The 18,546-nt window shown below is 41.9% G+C and overlaps 1 protein-coding gene across 2 annotated transcripts in view; it reads right to left on the reverse strand.

Moving 5' to 3' along the window:
• The window catches only part of CARMIL1 (capping protein regulator and myosin 1 linker 1), a 134,323-nt gene extending 125,420 nt beyond the window's left edge, over window positions 1–8,903 (reverse strand). For both annotated transcript variants that reach the window (XM_053396695.1, XM_053396694.1), the window contains exons 1-2: window positions 8,181–8,903; window positions 3,250–3,347 (exon numbers count right to left, since the gene is read on the reverse strand). In XM_053396695.1, coding sequence (XP_053252670.1) covers window positions 3,250–3,347; window positions 8,181–8,220 — 138 coding nt within the window. In that variant the 5' untranslated portion in view covers window positions 8,221–8,903. The remainder of the gene's footprint in view (window positions 1–3,249; window positions 3,348–8,180) is intronic.
• Between the last annotated feature and the right edge of the window lie 9,643 nt (window positions 8,904–18,546).

Here is an 18,546-nt window from a genome sequence, read left to right on the forward strand (position 1 = left end):
ATCCCACTTCTACTTAAGGTTATTTTTATTTCCCTGAGTTAAATAGATCGTGACTTTGAAAATTAGTTACCAAGAGTGCTTTCCCTAAGGAGTAAAAAACCAGCACACTGGTCTTTACCAAAGCCATGTCAGAAGCTAACTGTTGAGATTAAACAAATTGGGGGTGAAAGCAAGACCAACAGAGTATGAAAACTAGAAGAAGAAGAAGAAGAAGAAGAAGAAGAAGAAGAAGAAGAAGAAGAAGTAGTAGTAGTAGTAGTAGTGCTGAATGTCTAAATAAGCCAAATGATTGCAAATAGTACGTGAGGATAAAATATTTCATTAGGGACACTGTGAAGTAGATTAGCTACAAAACTTAGAAACAACCCAGTATTCATTTTCCTCTTCTCCCAAATTTATGTGAATGTTTAGAAAGTCAAAATCTGCAAAAAAGTAACCCTAAAAATCAACTATTAAGAATTCAAGCTGCAATCCTACAAACACTTGCCCCAGTCACCATGTCCTATATTCAAGCTACACAGAAGTTGTCATTTTGTAAATAGATCAGTGAAAATAAATTATTTGTTACATTTTTGTAGCACCTTTCCTCCTGCAATGTGAGGCACCTAGGGCCATTCAACCAAGTAGATTCCTGCTCGGAATTTCTTAATGAAGCAGTCCAAGTTAATGAATAACTCCAAGCTATTTTTGACCTCAAAATAAGAAAACAGCAAGCAGAAGGCAGTGAATTGCCACTAGCATGAGGGTGATCCTTACTTTTTTGTCCAAGATGTTTAAAAATGTTTAAAAACCTCAGAAATAACCTGAAAGCATATGTTACTCAGAGTTTCATTTACTCATTGCTCATAATGCCAGAATGTAGACATTCTGGGGCACTAAGATAACACTCTTAAACTGGCACTTGTACTCAACCCTCAACATTAGCCTTAATGTAACTTAGGATCCCTATAGGTAGCTACTTTTATGAGGGCTAGCCCACAGGGAAGATGCCCGCGCCATGCTAAAAACACAGTTTAGTGTGACATAAAAGAGTATAAGTAAGCCTCAAGGTCACACACTCTGGAAGAGTTTAGAAGCTTTTGCTTCTACTTTCCATAACTACACTTTGTGCAAACTGAAGAACTATGGTTAACATTACATACCATTTTGTTTAACACAAATCAACTTGCATATGAAAAGTCAGGAATACTCCAATATATTCATTTACAAAATATGTACACTTCAGTCAATAACAGTGCACACCTTTAAACTGCTGCCTTTCTATGCAAAATACAAAGAAACAGAACTTTCCTAGTTGACACTTCTTGACAAATAAAAGCAGCACATTAATTATACACATGGTTTATTGTCTAATGAACAGTGCCCGTATTCTGTACTTGGACACCCATAGCAGAATTAGCAGTGAGAAGTGAAAAAGGGTGATAAGGAAATGTGAAAACACTAAACTTTAGCTCGTTTCCCAATAAGTCCAACAGAAATGCAATGTATCAACTATATCATCTAGCACCAATAACAGCAATAATTTTGTGCAAGTCAAAAAGTCGCTCACATTCTATTATGTGAATGAACTGATCAGTCAAATGCATAAAACAAATAGTCTCCATCAGTCACCATGCATATTCCAAACCTAAAGTAGGGAGAATGCAAAGTGTAGAATTTAGGGCCATGATTTTTTTGGAGAGAGGGAGGGAAGGAAAGAGGGAGAGGGAGAGATCCTTGCAGAGACACTGCATATAAGATACTTCAAATTCTATAAGTAGCTGATCCCAGAAAGAGGTATGGCATTTATTAATATCACTAAAGCTCAGTAAGTATGCATCAAATGAAGAAAGCAATCAAATTGTTCATAGGGGAGTGAGCATTTAACACTTTTTGAACAGAAGCTTACTGCTTCTTGCCTGCATCTGATATGCATAAGCTGGCAGGAAATCTTTCAAGTCTATGACAGCTGTTGTGTTACAATACATCAGGCTCAGAAATATTCCGCGAATCTGATAGTCATAATACAAACTGCTTTCTGTTGACAGCCTGTTCTCCTTCACACCTATGTAAACACATATACACACTGTGGAACAAAATTTCAAAACTGTTGTTCTGGAGGAATCAATTTTGCTGTTGTGCACAATTGAATATCAAAATCAACTGTACATCTGCTTGATCCTTTAAAAAAATAATAATCAAAGTAATTAACCTGAAGAAATGAAAGAGTAATTTTTCCTGCACAAACCTACAGGTAGGATTATGTAAATTTCACAATCCTAATTCATGTTCCCATAAATTAGCACCGGACACAAAATTTAACCAACAATATGGGCTCTCTTTTTGCCTTTTTAAAAAGTAAGTTTTAAGACATTAAGAATATTTTTAAAAATAACTTCAAAATGTGGACAGAGCCTGGTGAGAGTTCTGAAGCAGTAGGCTAAGCATTATTTCCAGTAGTTAAGGGGTAGAACTTCAGTGTTCCCTCCCTAACATTTTACACAAGCAGAACATGTTGCTCCCTAAGCCTCCAAAACCCCATCTAGTACACATAATTTTAAATTATCTGAATTATTTAGAGAGTTCCTCTGTGCAGACTTTGGCAAAGGAAGGGGAAATATTTGGGAAGCGTTCCCTCTGTTTTGTACTCTTGCTACAGAGCTCAAGCACCATATTGGCAACTTCCCACGCAAGCATGCCTGCATGAACATTAATTTGAACATACTGTAGATATCTGTCTTTATCTGCTGTACTCTTAACTTGATAACACTAGGCACAAATCTAGATTGTCAGGCCTCCAAATATCCTCTAGCAAGAGCCCATGATCAACATGACTGTCCCCTCTCCCAAGTGGGAGAAGTTTCTAACAAGACAGAGCTTTGAAACAGGAAAGGAGGGAAACCCACTGATTCTCCCCTCCTGCCACCATGATTACAGAAAGCTCTTCCTTTCCCCTGCTTCTCAGGTACACACACTGAGAACCTGCAACAGGCATGAAGTCGGGCGGGGGGGAGGTTACATGCCAGTTTTTCTTCACCCAAGCTGTACAACCAAACTCTTTTCTTTCTGCCCCCCTCCCCCTACAACTACAATACAGAGGAAATGAGAAACTTTAAAAGCCAGGCAACTTTTTCAAGAAGAGGAGCAAGAATCTAGCAAACCCAGTTGGTGGCCCCCTTCATTTAAATTAAGAGAACATCATTTCTGAGGGCTTGGAATAACTTGTTCAACATGAAGAACATTGTCATCAGGGCAAAGGAGCGTACTTACCAATATTTTGTTATCCACTTTGTCGCTCTTGACTTCTAGCTTAACTTTCTTCTTCACTGAAATTTTTATCTTCCTCCCAATCACATCCTTGACACTTTCTGAAATAGTGAAGAATATAAAATTGCTTTCACTGTTAAGAAGTAAGGGAAATATGAAATTATGCTACTATTATACTGCCAAGCAATGCTCTTGTTTCCAAATAAACGTAAATGACTAAACTAAATGTTTCCACTGTTTTAGTAAACAGTCAAACCACACATGCCTATACATTCTCTACTGCACTTTGGAAATCTGTACTCCTTTGTCATTGAGCATTAGGTAAATAATACATTGTAAACAAAGAAAAGTCTAAAGAGGAAAGCATAGGTTTACTTCCTCCTCTTACCAGAGAAAGACATCTATGAACTAAAGTAATCAGATACTGAGGCACTCAAATGTTTGATCTCATTCATATTCACAGCAGGCTCTCACATTTTGGAAGTCGAATAATGCAGGTAAGATCCAGTGCCTTGTAAGTGCAAGCTGTGTCACCCCCTAGATTGCAACATCAAAACAGTTCTATGTGTTCTTATCTGAGAGCTGTAGAATGGCCTCTCCAGAATGGATCTCAGTCTAGGAGTTCAGTCTCCTAGGGCCTGTGTCGATTTTTAGTACCTAGAAAAGGAGTCTCGCATCTCCATCCCCTGAAGTACTCATGAAAGTATGCAGGTTGCAGGCAGACTACAGTACTACAGTACAGTACTGGTACTTAAAGTGTAAGTATGGAATCCTCTTAGAGGAACATTCCTGGTTTAGCACTGAAGTACAAAACCAAATGCAAGGAAAGCTGCCACGCTGATACACCCTTAAAAAAACTATGCTGAGCTCACTTCTCATACCATTTGTCACTGGTCTCAACCAACCTCATTCTCAATTTCACACATTTTTATCACTCTCTGCAAGAACCAGACCAGAACCAGTCATCCAGGGCTGGATTTAGGAGCATGTGACTGCCTCAAGACACCAGATTTTGGGGTGGGAAGGAGAAAGAATTTGTCACAAGCTATCTACTCAACATCCAAAGCAAGTACTACAAACAGTTCATGTTCACTTATAAAGCTCTCACAGCATGGATAGTGTTGTGTTAATGTTCTTTTTTCCCATTATAGGATAATTTTTAGCATTTGTGGCCATTCAAACAAGCAGTTGTGGTCGGATCCATGTGTACAAGTTGATCGTCTTAATATTAACAGGGATAAGTAACTCATGCAAATCAAGTACTGAAGTCATGGAATAAACTACAAAGCTAGGTATATTCAAAAATTGAAGGGGGGCATCAAAAGGTCCTCATTTGGTCTGAAGCTGGCCTGCAGACAACATGGATACCACCATCATTGTTGTTGCACATGCTCAACACACAATCCAAGATGAAAAAGCCTTTAGAACACAAAGATGCCGCCATTTTGCACGCCCATCAGTAAACAAGATAGCAGCAGCTATAGTTCAATGTGGGGTTAACTAAAAATTCATCTCCTAGTTAAGACTTTGCATCAATACCCATCAAAATACAGTAACATGTTGCCAAAGATACTGCAGGGTCTTCAACAAAGCCCAGAGAATACAATTAATGTAATAAATATTGCTCAATATGTTAAAATGCTTAGGGGAGTACATTCACAGTACTATTTATGCTTTTTTGGCATAATAATAATAATAATAATAATAATAATAATAATAATAATAATTTTTTATTTATACCCCACCCATCTGGCTGGGTTTCCCCATCCACTCTGGGTGGCTCCCAACAGAATATTAAAATACAATAGTCTATTAAACATTAAAAGCTTCCCTAAACAGGGCTGCCTTCAGACGTCTTCTAAAAGTCTGGTAGTTGTTTTTCTCTTTGACATCGGGTGGGAGGGTGTTCCACAGGGCGGGTGCCACTACCGGGAAGGCCCTCTGCCTGGTTCCCTGTAACTTGGCTTCTTGCGGCAAGGGAACCACCAGAAGGCCCTTGGCACTGGACCTCAGTGTCGTGGCTGAATGATGGGGGTGGAGACGCTCCTTCAGGTATACTGGACCGAGGCTGTTTAGGGCTTTAAAGGTCAGCACCAACACTTTCAATTGTGCTTGGAAATGTACTGGGAGCCAGTGTGGGTCTTTCAAGACCAGTGGTAAGTGGTCTCAGCGGCCACCCACCAGTCTAGGTGCCACATTCTGGATTAGTTGTAGTTTCCGGGTCACCTTCAAAGGTAGCCCCACATAGAGCGCATTGCAGTAGTCCAAGAGAGAGATAACTAGACCATGCACCACTCTGGCGAGACAGTCCACATTAGGTTTTATACATTTAAATATATGCTATTAGGTTTTCATGACTATCTTCAAACAACTTAACTAATGTGTCTTGGTATCATGTCTCTTATAACACATTAACCTACAGTGCAGAACAGCAAGGTATCACTGCTGCAAGATGATCCACCCAAAGTACTAAGGCACCTGCTCTAACTGAAACTGGAGGATATGTTGATCCACCCTGAAGACATAGGAATACCTTCAAGAACACACAAATGTGTATGATCAAGCTTTAATTCTGAAAGCTGACAGATGTTAGGGTAAGTCATATTATATTAAACGTAACATCTAATTTATGTTTACAATAGAAGACAGCTCACCTTTGTTTTCCTGGATGAGCAATGCAGCCTAATAATTAATTATATATGAATCTATGCAAGTGTCTGCCTTTTTAGACATTATATCCATCTAGAAGTTGGCAACAAATGATTGAAATATACCTGATAGTTCAAAATATTGTTATTTTTATAACCAACTCTTCCCCACCCCTCTATCAATGGGTAAGTTTTCTTTAAAGAGCCCCCACTGCCATTATGTACATTAAAAAACCCAAGCAGATTTCTCTTCTGGCATCCTACAGTAACCGAACCAAGATGCTCCTGCACTATTTACCCATGCACAATAACTCTTTTCCTATCCAAAGATTCAGAATCATTACATACATGATGAGTTTAGCTATCTATGCACTGCCAGAGGTGTCAAGACATTGTTGAAGTATGCATTATTTGCACAGCAAGTAATAGTGTCATTTATCCAAAGGAGGTGATAAGGCAGTTGAGAAACATTATATCTATATATAGGTAAACAGTTTGAGGGATCCATTTGTGTGTCACATTCTAGCACAGTTAAACAAAATCCAGAGCAGAGCTGTACAGGTGAGGATTCGTAATAGACTCCATTGAGTAATATGGGTCAACAAAACAAATAGGTTGCAATCTGGTACACGTTTGGCACCAAATACTGCTGCTAGGATCTGGCTATCTGATTTCACCAGGGTAATATTAGTGGATGGTCTAAAGTTATTAATCAGGATTATATGCAATAGCGCCTTCATTTCCTTTTCGTGCTCCTCCACACAGTATAATTTTTTTCAAACCATTTCTTTTCAAGTGCATTTGTAGAAGACTAAATAACATATGCAGGTAAACCTAACAGGATTGCCCTCAACTTATGCCCAGCTGTTTCAAGAAGCAGCCATCATATATGTACTTGCATTAGCAGTAACGAGATTAGAGGAAGAGGAGCAGTGAATGGTGGATAGTCAAGATAAAAAGATGTGCTGTATCTGGAAAGATAAGACTTGCCTTTTGCTGGAAAACCACTATGCCTCAGGCTACAATCCTGGGCACACTTAATGTAGGAATAAGCTTCACTGAACTCAGCGAGACATAGTCACAAGTAATATACCAAGGATCAGTTTCAGTTCCTTCTCTGTAAAATGGAAACCCCATGAAATTTCATGGCATGTTTGAAGTGGACCAGGCAAAGGAAATATTGTTGCACACCCCATGAATCTTCCTGATATGACACACTCAATATTATAATAGGTAACTAAATCTTGTTGTGAACTGTCCTGGGAACTTGGCTATAGGGCAGTCTACTTACCCCAGTAAATAATAATTTTCACAGAGATATATTTTTAATTAACAAGGGCTGAACTGCCAGCCATATTGGCTCCCAGTCCATTGCAAATCCAGACACAGGGAAGGGGCTTTTTGAAATCTCCCGATCCACAGTCTGAACAGCAACAGATGCTTTGGCAGTCCTCTCCTTATGCACCTGAGCATCTTAAGCCCATCCGCCTAGCAGCTTGGCTTGCACAGCGAAGCAAGGTCCATAAGCAAAACACTCTGGGGCGCATTTGCACCGGAGAAGGAAAGGCTAGGAGGTTCTGCCTGCTTTTTAAGCATCACTTTTCGCACGCAACCTTGCAAGACCACCAAGCGATAGAATAATCCAAGAACCCTTTCCCATTCTTCGCGCGCAAGAGACTCGACATACGTCTGTGGAAGAGCACAGGAGGGGAGAGATCATCGCTAGGGTTGGAGGCTCCTATGGGGCCAGATGGGGAGAGCCAGTGGGGCAAGGGTGGCGAGGAAATGCTGGCGTCGAGAAACAAGCCGCCCCTCGAGAGGGTTAAAGATTGCTTTCACTTAGTTGGCTCACAGATGCCGAAAGCTCCGCTCCGTTTGCCTAGTTAAAAGGCTGCCTAATCTTCCCCTCCGCCCCGCAAGCAAATCTCCTCCAGCAACAGCGATGCCAAAAAAAGGGGGAGGGGGCGGGCGGAGGAAGCGAGAGCTGCTTCAGCTTACAGACGACCCCCACCCCCCGCACCTTTCCACCCGTCTCCCAGAGAAAACAAGTAACTGCAGCTTCCCACCACGCCTCCCCATTCCCAAAGGAGCATTTAATGCAGAAGACAACAGGATATGGGCGAGGAAGGCGTCGGGGGGGGGGGAGAGGAGGCAGGCAGGCATAGACTTTAGCCCTCACCTTAATACCCCTGACAGGAAGCAACCCCCTCCCCCTCCTAACCTCTCCCAGTTAAGTGCCCATTATGAACCCAGGAAGAGAAATGGGGAGGCGAGGGACATGCTTACCTAGCAACTCTTTGGGAACGTCGGAGCTCTCTTCAGTCATCGTTGCCCCCCGTCGTCTCTCCACAGCGAGGTTGGTGCGCGTGTGTGCGCGCTGGTTGCCGGGGACAACTCGCGCCTGCTCGCCACCAAAGAACTGCCCAAAACGCAATTCTTTTGGGGTAGGGAAAACAGGAGAGGGAGGGGCAACGAGCCTGCTGCGGCTGCTGCTGCTGGTGTCTCTCTCTCCCTCCTTTCTACCCTTAAAAAAATCGGTAGGTTTAAAAAAAAAGACCAAAAAGCGGAGGGTTACTTAGAAGATTATTGCTACATGACGCCTCTCCATTTCGGCTGAAGGGAGAAGGGGGCGAGAGAGGTCCAAGGGCGGAATGGTCTCCCCGAGGCAGAGACCGCGGCGCTAATCCCCTTCTTCGCCGCCGCCGCCGCCGCGTCTGCGCTCGTCAGGCTCGCCTTTCCTCCTTCCCGCTTTCCCCTCCTGCCTCACGCAGCCGCCTCCTGGCTTGAGGTGCAAGCGGAAAGCGTGGGCGGAGGAGGAGCAGGCGGAGGAGGACGTCGTAGTGGCGGTGGCGGCGGCATTCCTTACTCCCGCAGAGAAAAGCCCAGCCCCGGCGAAGGGCTTCGCTTCGTACGCGCCCACACGCGCGCCCGGCGGCTCCAGCCGGGAGGCGGCCTCTTCACCTCGCGAGAGCCGCTGCCGCCGCCGCCGTGGAGAGCGTTGCGCGCCCTCTCTCTCGCTAAAGCAGCAGAAAGACTTCTCTACTCAGCCGCGTTTCCTGCCAGCCCTACATTTGCAACAGATTCCATGCGCGCGGCCAGGGAGGGAGGGAGGAGGGAGGGAAGGGGGTGGAAGAAGAATTAAGGACATTTGTAGCAATCCCCTCCCTCCCCTCTCAAATCACAGGATCCAGCAGCAAAGAGAGCGCCGGAGAGAGATCAGGAGGGCCATCTGCTGGTTTGAGGCGGTCTAAACCTGGGCAAAAAAAGGGATCCCTTCCCTCAGCCCCACCCACTTCTGCTCCTGCTCCTGCCCCCACCCCACCATGAATCCCCAAGCAAGCGGTTGTTTTGAAAAGCTGCACATGCTTTGGAGTGAGCCGCATCGAACTAAATGGGTTTCGATTCCGAGTAGGACTGGGCGGGAATGCACACTTACCTGGCAGTGAGGCCTCCTATTGAACTTTCTCTGAGTAATATCCAAAGATCCTTTGCACTCGGAATTATCATCAGATGTTTTACAAAAAAAAAAATATTAGATCTTAAAAGTGTCTAGGCTTTAAATTCTGGGGCTGGGTTGTTGTTTTTTTTTTTTAAAAAAAGGTATATTGCATATTTTATTGTTGCAAGCTGCTTTGAGACCTGCAGTGGTGAAAAGGGAAAGACACCTTTTAATAAACAAATAGTGGAGAAGCTTTGCTTAGCTGTTTACTCCTTCCTACCCAGTTCTGTACTGGAGGTGTGATCTTCTGGGAAAATAAAGGACTCTCTTATGGATGCTGATGTTCCTGTTCAACACAGGAATGTATGGGACCATTGAATAAGGCCAAAGGCCGGTCTAGACCTACATTTTGTTTTGACAGTGGCCCACAAGATGCCCATGGGAAGCCCAAAAAGATTACATAGCATGGCAGTGTAGGGGTTCATGTCTAAAAAGAGGTATTGGGGACCAGTAATCAAGTAGTGCCAGCCTCAGGCACTTAATAGGGTTTGAGTGTGTGGCCCGCCTTCTGCTGCAGGGGTAAAAATGGATATGGAACAAGGGGGAAATGCACCTTATGAATGCTTGTGGAACCTATAATCCTCCAGGTACTGTTAGACTAGACAGCCCATTGTTAATACTAGCTGGAGGTGAGGTGAGTTGGAACTACATCTGGAGGACTGCTGGTTCCACATTCCTGTTTTACTACTACTAATAAGAATAAGAATAATTTTTATTACTTGTACCCTGCCCATCTGACGGGGTTGCCCCAGCCACTCTGCACAGCTTCCAACAAATATAAAAGCATAACAAAACATCAAACTTTAAAAAGTTCTCGATGCAGGGCTGCCTTCAGAGGTCTTCTAAAAGTTGGATAGTTCTTTATCTCCTTTTCATCTGATGGGAGGGCGTTCCACAGGGAGGGCGTGACTACCAAGACGGCCCTTTGCCTGGTTCCCTGTAACTTCACTCAGTGAGGAAACTGCCAGAAGGCTCTCGGATCTGGACCTCAGTGTCTGGGTTGAACGATGGGGCTGGAGACTTCCAGAGATGCATTTAGTGTGGTCACTCTGTTTCTACACCATCACCACAAGTGCTGTTATCTGCTTGGTAGATAAAACCTGCTGTTACCACTACAAGCATGTTTAACTTCAGGGGCTTTACCTGGGAGGGAGGCCTGCCACGGACATATTAATGGATGGTTCAAGATCCCCTGAGGGCTTGTGCCATTTGTCTAAGAAGAAGACAGACTGGCCAGCTGGCCAGTTTCTTTTTAGAGTTTCTTTTTAGTCCCACGTGGTTTGAACTGGTAAGAAGAACAAATGAATTTGTTAAGTCACACTGATTGTTAATTAATGCTTTCTGCGTACCCAGTGGCACATACAGGGTGTTCTAGAGCAGCATCTCTAGGAGTCACAAAATTAAATAACAATTTTTAAATGGACAGCAACAGGGCTATGGGCTGAAATGGTAGGTGAGATACTTGTAAAATTATGGATATACTATTGTTACAAAAGAGGGTTTTTTCATGTCAAAAAGCAGTGGAGATATCTTCATTGCCCAGAGAAATTCAGGACAGTCAACATTATCATTACTTACTTTTTTTTGCTTCTATTGCTCTCCTATCCTCTTCTGTCCTGCTTCAACAATCCCTTTATTATCTTTTGCCCAAGATAAGCTTTTCTGCAATTCCTTTGAAGCAAGAAATTCCTTTCCGTCATATAAGAATGCAATGCACAAATAGTGCCTTCTACTTTGTGGCCTGACTGCAAGACGGGAGTTCCTAGCATATACGTTTCATCTTATTTTGATTGTATTAAATGAAATTATTTTTGCATCAATTATGTTTTAATTAACTTTTCTTCTTCAGTTGGTTTTGTCAGGCTTTGCTCAAAATTGCATGCCCAAACGAAAACTTGTACTATCATATAATCACCACTCATTTGAATTGGGTAACAGCAATTTAAGGATTTGGTTTTAATTCAGCATCAAAGGGCTCTTGCCTTTTTTAAAAAAAACCTTGGCAAAGACTCTGTGCTTTTCAAGAACTGCTTGTTCGGCTTCGGTTCTCCTGGTGAACCTCCTCTTTCTTGCATGGAAGCACAGTAATAGGGAGACTGCATCTGTTCAGCCTGCCATGTATTAAAGGACAGTTCTAGCCTAATACATCTTTCAAATATAATATTTGCTTTTTTTGTGTACATTAAAAACATATGTAGAGGACAGGCTCTGCATGTAGAAGATCCCAGGTTAAGTCCCCTCTCAGAAATCTTGGCAAACTGCTCCCAGCTGTTCTTCCATGTGTAGAAAACAACACTGAACTGGATGGGCCAATGGATTGAGGATAGGAATGGGTGTTCTCACTGTGCTTCACATTTTTCCTTTCCTGCCCTGGGGCCTCCTGGCAGGGGCAGAGGGCAGGTGTCTTCGCTGAGGGGGGTGACATTTGGCGTGCCACCCGCCCACGACTCCCAAGCCTACCCCGAGCCATCGGGGGAAGGGAGGGAGCTGCATCGCTTTGCTGGCGGCATTCCTCCCTTTCCCCTTCATTTTGACAGATGGGGGAGGCTTTGGAGTCATGGGCGGGGGGGCGCGCTGAATGTCCGCCATCAGCGGCTTGCTCCGCCCCCATGGGTGGCGGGCGCACATGGTGCTCTGTGCACCCAAGCTGCTATACCGCGCCTGGGAGGGCACCCTTCATTCCCCCCCTTTGGGAGCCCGCCCGCCCTGGGCAGCATGGGCATATGCTTCGCCACTGCCTCCAGGGGTTGAGGGGGGGAAAGTTCCTGCCAGGAGCACCATCACTGCTATGCAGCATATGAAATATATGGTCGCAGCATTTTTTCAAAAAAATATGAGCCAGGGGTTAGTTTCCTGTTAACTTTTGGCATTCCTGAGTCTCTTCCACCCCTCCCATTTCTGCCAAAAAAAAGTTCCTATGGGAAGCTACTTTAAATAGTTAAAAAAATTACCAGCTCTCAGAAATTTACTCCGGGGAAAACAACAAAGAATCTTGTGGCACCTTAAAGACTTCACAAAATATATTTCCACAAGCTTTTGTAGACAGAGTCCACTTAGCCAAACGCATTGTGTTCCAGAGATGCTCCTCTGGATAGACATGATTGGAAAGGGTGTGGTGGTTGTAAAAAGTGTCATTGGGGAAATGAAATGCAGAAGTTGTAACAATGTAACAAGAAGGTGTAACAATGAAAACCATGTTATTAACTGTGGGAAGGACATTCTGAGGAAATCAATGGGTTTGCCACCTGCTGTCAAATAAGGAAATTTCAACCTTATTGGGGCGGGGAGTGGAACAGGAGTGGAAAGGAGGAATGGCGTCACCACATTTTTAAGGTGAAAGTTTACCAGAGTTTATAACTGTTTAGTAACTTCAATGGGAGTCATGCTACTATTGAAATCAATATGGACTTAAATTAGTCAATTGATTTCAGTGGGCCTGCTTTGAGTATGGCTTAGTTGCGTACCACCTGTTCACTATATTTTTTTTTTTTTATTTTTTTTTTATAAATTTTTTTATTGCTTTTTTCCAGAATCTAAATCCATCATCAATAACACAACAAAAGCGGTTTTACAGAAAGAAAAAGAAATTAAACAAGAAAAAATTCATTTTTCGAAGTCTTTTTTTTTTTTTTCATCATCCACTGGACTTCCCCATCTCCTCCATCCCTGCATTCTTTATAATAAATATAAACAGCAAATTAATACCTTGTTTCCTGTGTTTTTGTATTTTCATCTAATTATTCACTCTGAAATTAAAACTTTTCTCAATCATTAACTTTGTTTCTATCAACTCCGAATTTCAATACTGAAGCATATTTACCTCAAACCTTAGCAAATTTTTAACATTCATATATCTTATAATGTTTTTGTAAATAGTCCTTAAATTTTTTCCAATCCTCTTCCGCAGCCTCTTCTCCCAGGTCTCGGATTCTGCCAGTCATTTCGGCTAGTTGCATATAGTCCATCAGTTGTGTGTGCCATTCTTCCAGTGTGGGTAGCTCCTGTGCCTTCCAGTATTTAGCTATGAGAATTCTTGCTGCAGTCGTTGCATATAGAAAGAAGGTTCTGTCTTTCTTAGGTATCCTCTGGCCCACAATGCCCAAGAGGAAGGCCTCTGGTTTCTTCTGAAAGGTATACTTAAATACCTTTTTCAACTCGTTATAAATCATTTCCCAGAAGGCCTTCACCCTCGGGCATGTCCACCAGAGGTGGTAAAAAGTTCCTTCAGCCTCCTTACATTTCCAACATTTATTATCAGACAAATGGTATATCTTTGCAAGTTTGACTGGGGTCATGTACCACCTGTACATCATTTTCATAATATTTTCCTTTAAGGCACTACATGCCGTAAATTTCATACCGGTGGTCCATAACCTTTCCCAGTCCTCAAACATAATGTTGTATCCAATATCTTGTGCCCATTTTATCATGGCTGATTTGACTGTCTCATCTTGAGTATTCCATTTAAGCAGCAAGTTGTACATTCTTGAAAGCACTTTCGTCTTAGGTTCAAGTAATTCTAGTTCTAATTTTGATTTTTCCACCTGGAAACCAATTTTTTTATCTTTTTTAAAGATCTCTAAAATTTGGGCATAGTGAAACCAGTCTCGCACCTTCCCTTTCAATTTTTCAAAGCTCTGCAACCTCCAAGTGTCACCCACTCTTTCTATTATTTCACAGTATTTTGCCCAGCCACCCCCCATATTAAGTATTTTTGTGGCTTTAGCCTCCATCGGTGATAACCACCTCGGAGTCTTGTTTTCAAATAAGTCCTTGTATTTAGTCCAGACAGAAAACAGAGATTTCCTTACAATATGGTTTTTAAACAACTTATGAGACTTTACCTTGTCGTACCACAAATATGCATGCCACCCAAAAGCATTGTTGAACCCTTCCAGATCTAGGACATCAGTGTTTTCTAGCAAAAACCAATCTTTCAGCCAGCAGAGGGATGCAGCTTCATAATACAACCTTAAGTCCGGCAGGGCAAAACCCCCTCTTTCCTTTGCATCTGTTAATATTTTAAATTTTATTCGGGGCTTTTTGCCCTGCCAGACAAACTTCATAATGTCCCTCTGCCACTTTCCAAAACATTCCACTCTGTCCACGATCTGTAGGGTCTGGAACAGAAACAGCATTTTTGGCAATACATTCATCTTTACTGCTACAATTCTTCCCAACAAGGAAAGTTTCAATCTTGACCAGATTTCTAGATCCTTTTTAATTTCAGACCAACATTTTTCATAATTATCTTTAAACAGATTCAAATTTTTCCCAGTCAAGTTGACCCCCAGGTATTTCACTTTATTAACAACGTTTAGTTCTGTTTCCTTCTGAAACCCATCTATTTCTAAAGGTGTCAAGTTTTTTGCCAAAACCTTAGTTTTTTGTTTGTTTAACTTGAATCCCGCCACCTGACCAAACTCAGAAATTAATTCCAATACTCTTTTTGTGCTGGACACCGGCTCCTGTAATGTCAAAACCAAGTCATCTGCAAAGGCCTTCAGTTTATATTGTTTTCCTCCGACCTGTATTCCTTCCACCTGCTGATCCTTCCTGATCAAATTTAGCAAAACCTCAAGGACAGAAATAAATAGCAAGGGTGATAAGGGGCACCCCTGTCGTGTTCCTTTTTCAATTTTAAACTCTTCTGTCACCACATTGTTTACTATCAATTTAGCCTTTTGTTCTGAATATATTGCATCTATGCCATTTTGGAACGCCCTTCCCACTCCCATCCCTTCCAAATTCTTCTTCATAAATTTCCAAGATATATTGTCAAAGGCCTTCTCCGCGTCTATAAATATCAAAACTGCTTTTGTATTCAAATTTGTCTGTAGAAGTTCCAGAACGTCAACAATGTTCCTAGTATTATCTGACAAATGCCTGCCAGGGAGAAAGCCTGCTTGGTCTTTATGAATAACTCCATTTAAGACTTTTTTCAATCTATTTGCCAAAATGTCAGCAAAAATCTTGTAATCCACGTTTAGGAGTGAGATGGGACGGTAGTTCTTAAGTTGAGTCTTTTCAGATTCCAATTTTGGTATCAAAGTGATGAATGCCTCTTTCCACGATTCTGGTGCCCCCTTCCCTTCCATAATTTGATTACATACCTCCATCAATGGCTGAGTCAGGTATTCCTTCAATATCTTATAGTATTTGGAGGTAAGTCCATCTGGGCCCGGGGATTTGCCTAGTTGCATGTTCTGAATGGCATTTTCGATTTCCTGTTGGGTTATTTTATAATTCAGGTCAGTTTGTTTGTCTTGTGTTAGTTTTTGTAGGCCATAGCTTTTTAAAAATTTATTTATTTCAGTCTCCACTTGGGGTCCTTGGGAAAACAATTTTTTAAAATATCTCTGGAAACACTTTCTAATTTCCTCTGGTTTCTGAATACATTCTCCTTCAACCTCTAGATTGGTAACAAAGTTCAGTTTTTGTCTCTTTTTCAGCTGCCATGATAGCAGCTTCCCACATTTATTTGCCGATTCAAATGATCTTTGTTTCATCTGTTTGATTTTCCATTCAACTTCTTGATTTATCAGTTTTGCATATTGTGCTTGATGGAATTTTATTTCTCTCAAAACTTCTTTTGATTTTGGATTTAGTCTCAACTTTTTCTCTCCGTCTTTTATCCTTTCCAAGATCTTGTCCTTTTTACCGTTCCAGAGTTTTTTCTTAATAGAATTCTGCTGTATCAGAAACCCTCTCATAACAGCTTTGCTTGCGTCCCAGATTGTTTTTTTTTCCACCGAAGTGTTCAAATTTAGTTCAAAGTAGTCTTTCATCGTCTTTTGGGCCTTCTTCACTATCTCCTGGTCTCTAAACAATGCATCATTCATTCTCCATCTGAAGGATCCAGCTGGTGTAAGTCTCAAGTCCATTTTCAAGGGGTTATGGTCGGAGCAAGTTTTAGGGCAGATCTCTACTTTTTTGGTCTTGGGTGCCAGTCCTCTAGATATCCAGATTTGGTCGATTCTTGTCCAGGATAGGTGGGCCTCAGAAAAGAATGTTCCCTCTCTACCTAGGGGGTTCTTTGTCCTCCAGATATCAATCAAGTCCATATTGTCTGTGAGTTCAAAAAAAGTCTTTGGTAGTCTGCCATCTTTAGTCACATTTTGATTTTGTGACTTATCCATGTGTGTGGAGACAACCCCATTCATATCTCCCATCAGAATGATGTTATTATAGTCCATATGGTCCAGCATTGTCTCATGCAGCTTCCCATAAAATTCAGATTTCCCCTCATTTGGTGCATAAATTCCAATTATCAAAAATTTTTCTCCTTGTGATTGTATTTCGATCGCCAAAATTCTTCCTTGTTCATCTTTGAACACAAATTTTGGTGCTAGGCTCTCCTTTGCATATATCACGACTCCCCTTTTCTTTTCTTTAGCTGATGAAATAAATTCTTGGCCTAGTCGCTTGTTTATTAGCACTCTTCTGTGGAGCCTAGTCACATGGGTTTCCTGGAGACAAATGACGTCTAGTTGTTCTTTCCTCAAAATGTGAAAAATCCTTTTCCTTTTTTCAGGGGAATTTGCCCCATGGATATTCCAACTAAAAAGCTGCAGAGACATCCTGGATCAGCTTGTTAGCCGATGGGGTTGTCTCCCTTCTCGTCTATGTCTGGAGGTGGATCTTTTGTACCAGGCGTGGGGGGTGGCCAGGTACCTGCTGTCCCTTTTCGAAGGTCCTCCCCGTGATCGTTTAGGAATTTTTCTTGCTCTTCTGCTGTTCTGATTCTCACCTTCTTCCCTTTCAAATTAAAAGATAATCCTTGGGGGAATTCCCACCTGTAAGGGATTGTGTTGTTTCTTAATAATCTTGCCAGATCCTTGTATGTAGTTCTTAAGTCCAACAATTGTTTTGGTATGTCTCTGAAGATTTCTGCTGTCTTTCCCTGTATCACCAATGGGTTTTTAAAATGTAGGCCAAGTATGTTGTCTTTTTCTTGCTTGTATCTCAATATGATCAAGCAATCCCTTGGTTTATCTTTCTTGGCCACTCTTCCCAATCTAAAAGCGGTGACGATTTTGAAGTCTTTCTCTTCTGCCAAACCCCAGAACTTGGATATTTCTGCAGTCAAAAAGCCAGCCAAATCTTCCTTTTCTAGTTCTGGAATATTTCTAATCCTAAGATTACTTTCCCGGTTTTTCAGCTCCGCCATAGACAGATAGGCCTGTTGTTCAGTGACCTGTCTACTCAGTGGTCTTACTTCCCCTCTTAATTCCTCAATCCTTTTTTTGTTTTGGTCTGCTTTCGTGTTTGCGTCCTCAGCTAATTTTCGGTTCTCTGATATAGTCTTTTCAAAATTTCCTATCGCCTGTGTGTTTTGAGCAACTTGGTCTGTCAACTTATTAATCGTTGCTGTAACCTGGTCAAATTTAGCCGCTTGTTCATCAGCTTTCTTATTTAATGCTGCCAGTTGATCCAATATTTCTTTAGAAATAGGGTCTAATCCTCCTGCAGCCATATCCTCCAAAACTGGCTGTTTAAATTGTCCTTCTTGCAGACCTGTCACAATTGGAACAGATGATCTACGTGGCTGCACAGGCAAAGTTGATTGCAATAGTTCAGTTTGTTTTGCTTTCTTGGCAGCCCTTGTTTTTCCTGCCACACTCATTCCACAACTGTCTAGGTTTCAAGGTCAAATTGTAAATCCCATGGGAAAAGCAATCATCCAGGCAAAAAGATTTCCAAAACAACCAGCAGTTCTCAGAGGTTTATATTTCCACAATCCAGCAGGGGGAGCTCCCCAAAAGTTTCCACCATTTAATTCCCAAATATGGTAAAATCCAAAATAAGGGGGGGAAACCCTCTAAATTCACTTTAAACTGCAGATGATAAAGGTTCTTTGCGAAGGTGTGAACAACAGTTCCTTTTTTGTAACTGCAAAGTAGCCCAATGTAACTTTATGTCTCTATACACAGTTGCCACAGTCTGATGTTACTTTGTATCCAGGCAGCCCGTGAGCTGGGGCTTATAACTTTATAATCCACAAAATATAGAGAGGTATAGCACAGTCTCACAATCAAATCCAAACTTGCAGGGTAAGTTCCAACTTCTTTTAAACTCCTTTCAACGCTTCCGCTTTAAAAAAACTTTGCTCAGTACTTTAAACAGGGACGGAAGACTGACTTCCTTTTTAGC

This window comes from Podarcis raffonei, chromosome 7, assembly GCF_027172205.1.
Source record: "Podarcis raffonei isolate rPodRaf1 chromosome 7, rPodRaf1.pri, whole genome shotgun sequence".
NCBI lineage: Eukaryota > Metazoa > Chordata > Lepidosauria > Squamata > Lacertidae > Podarcis > Podarcis raffonei.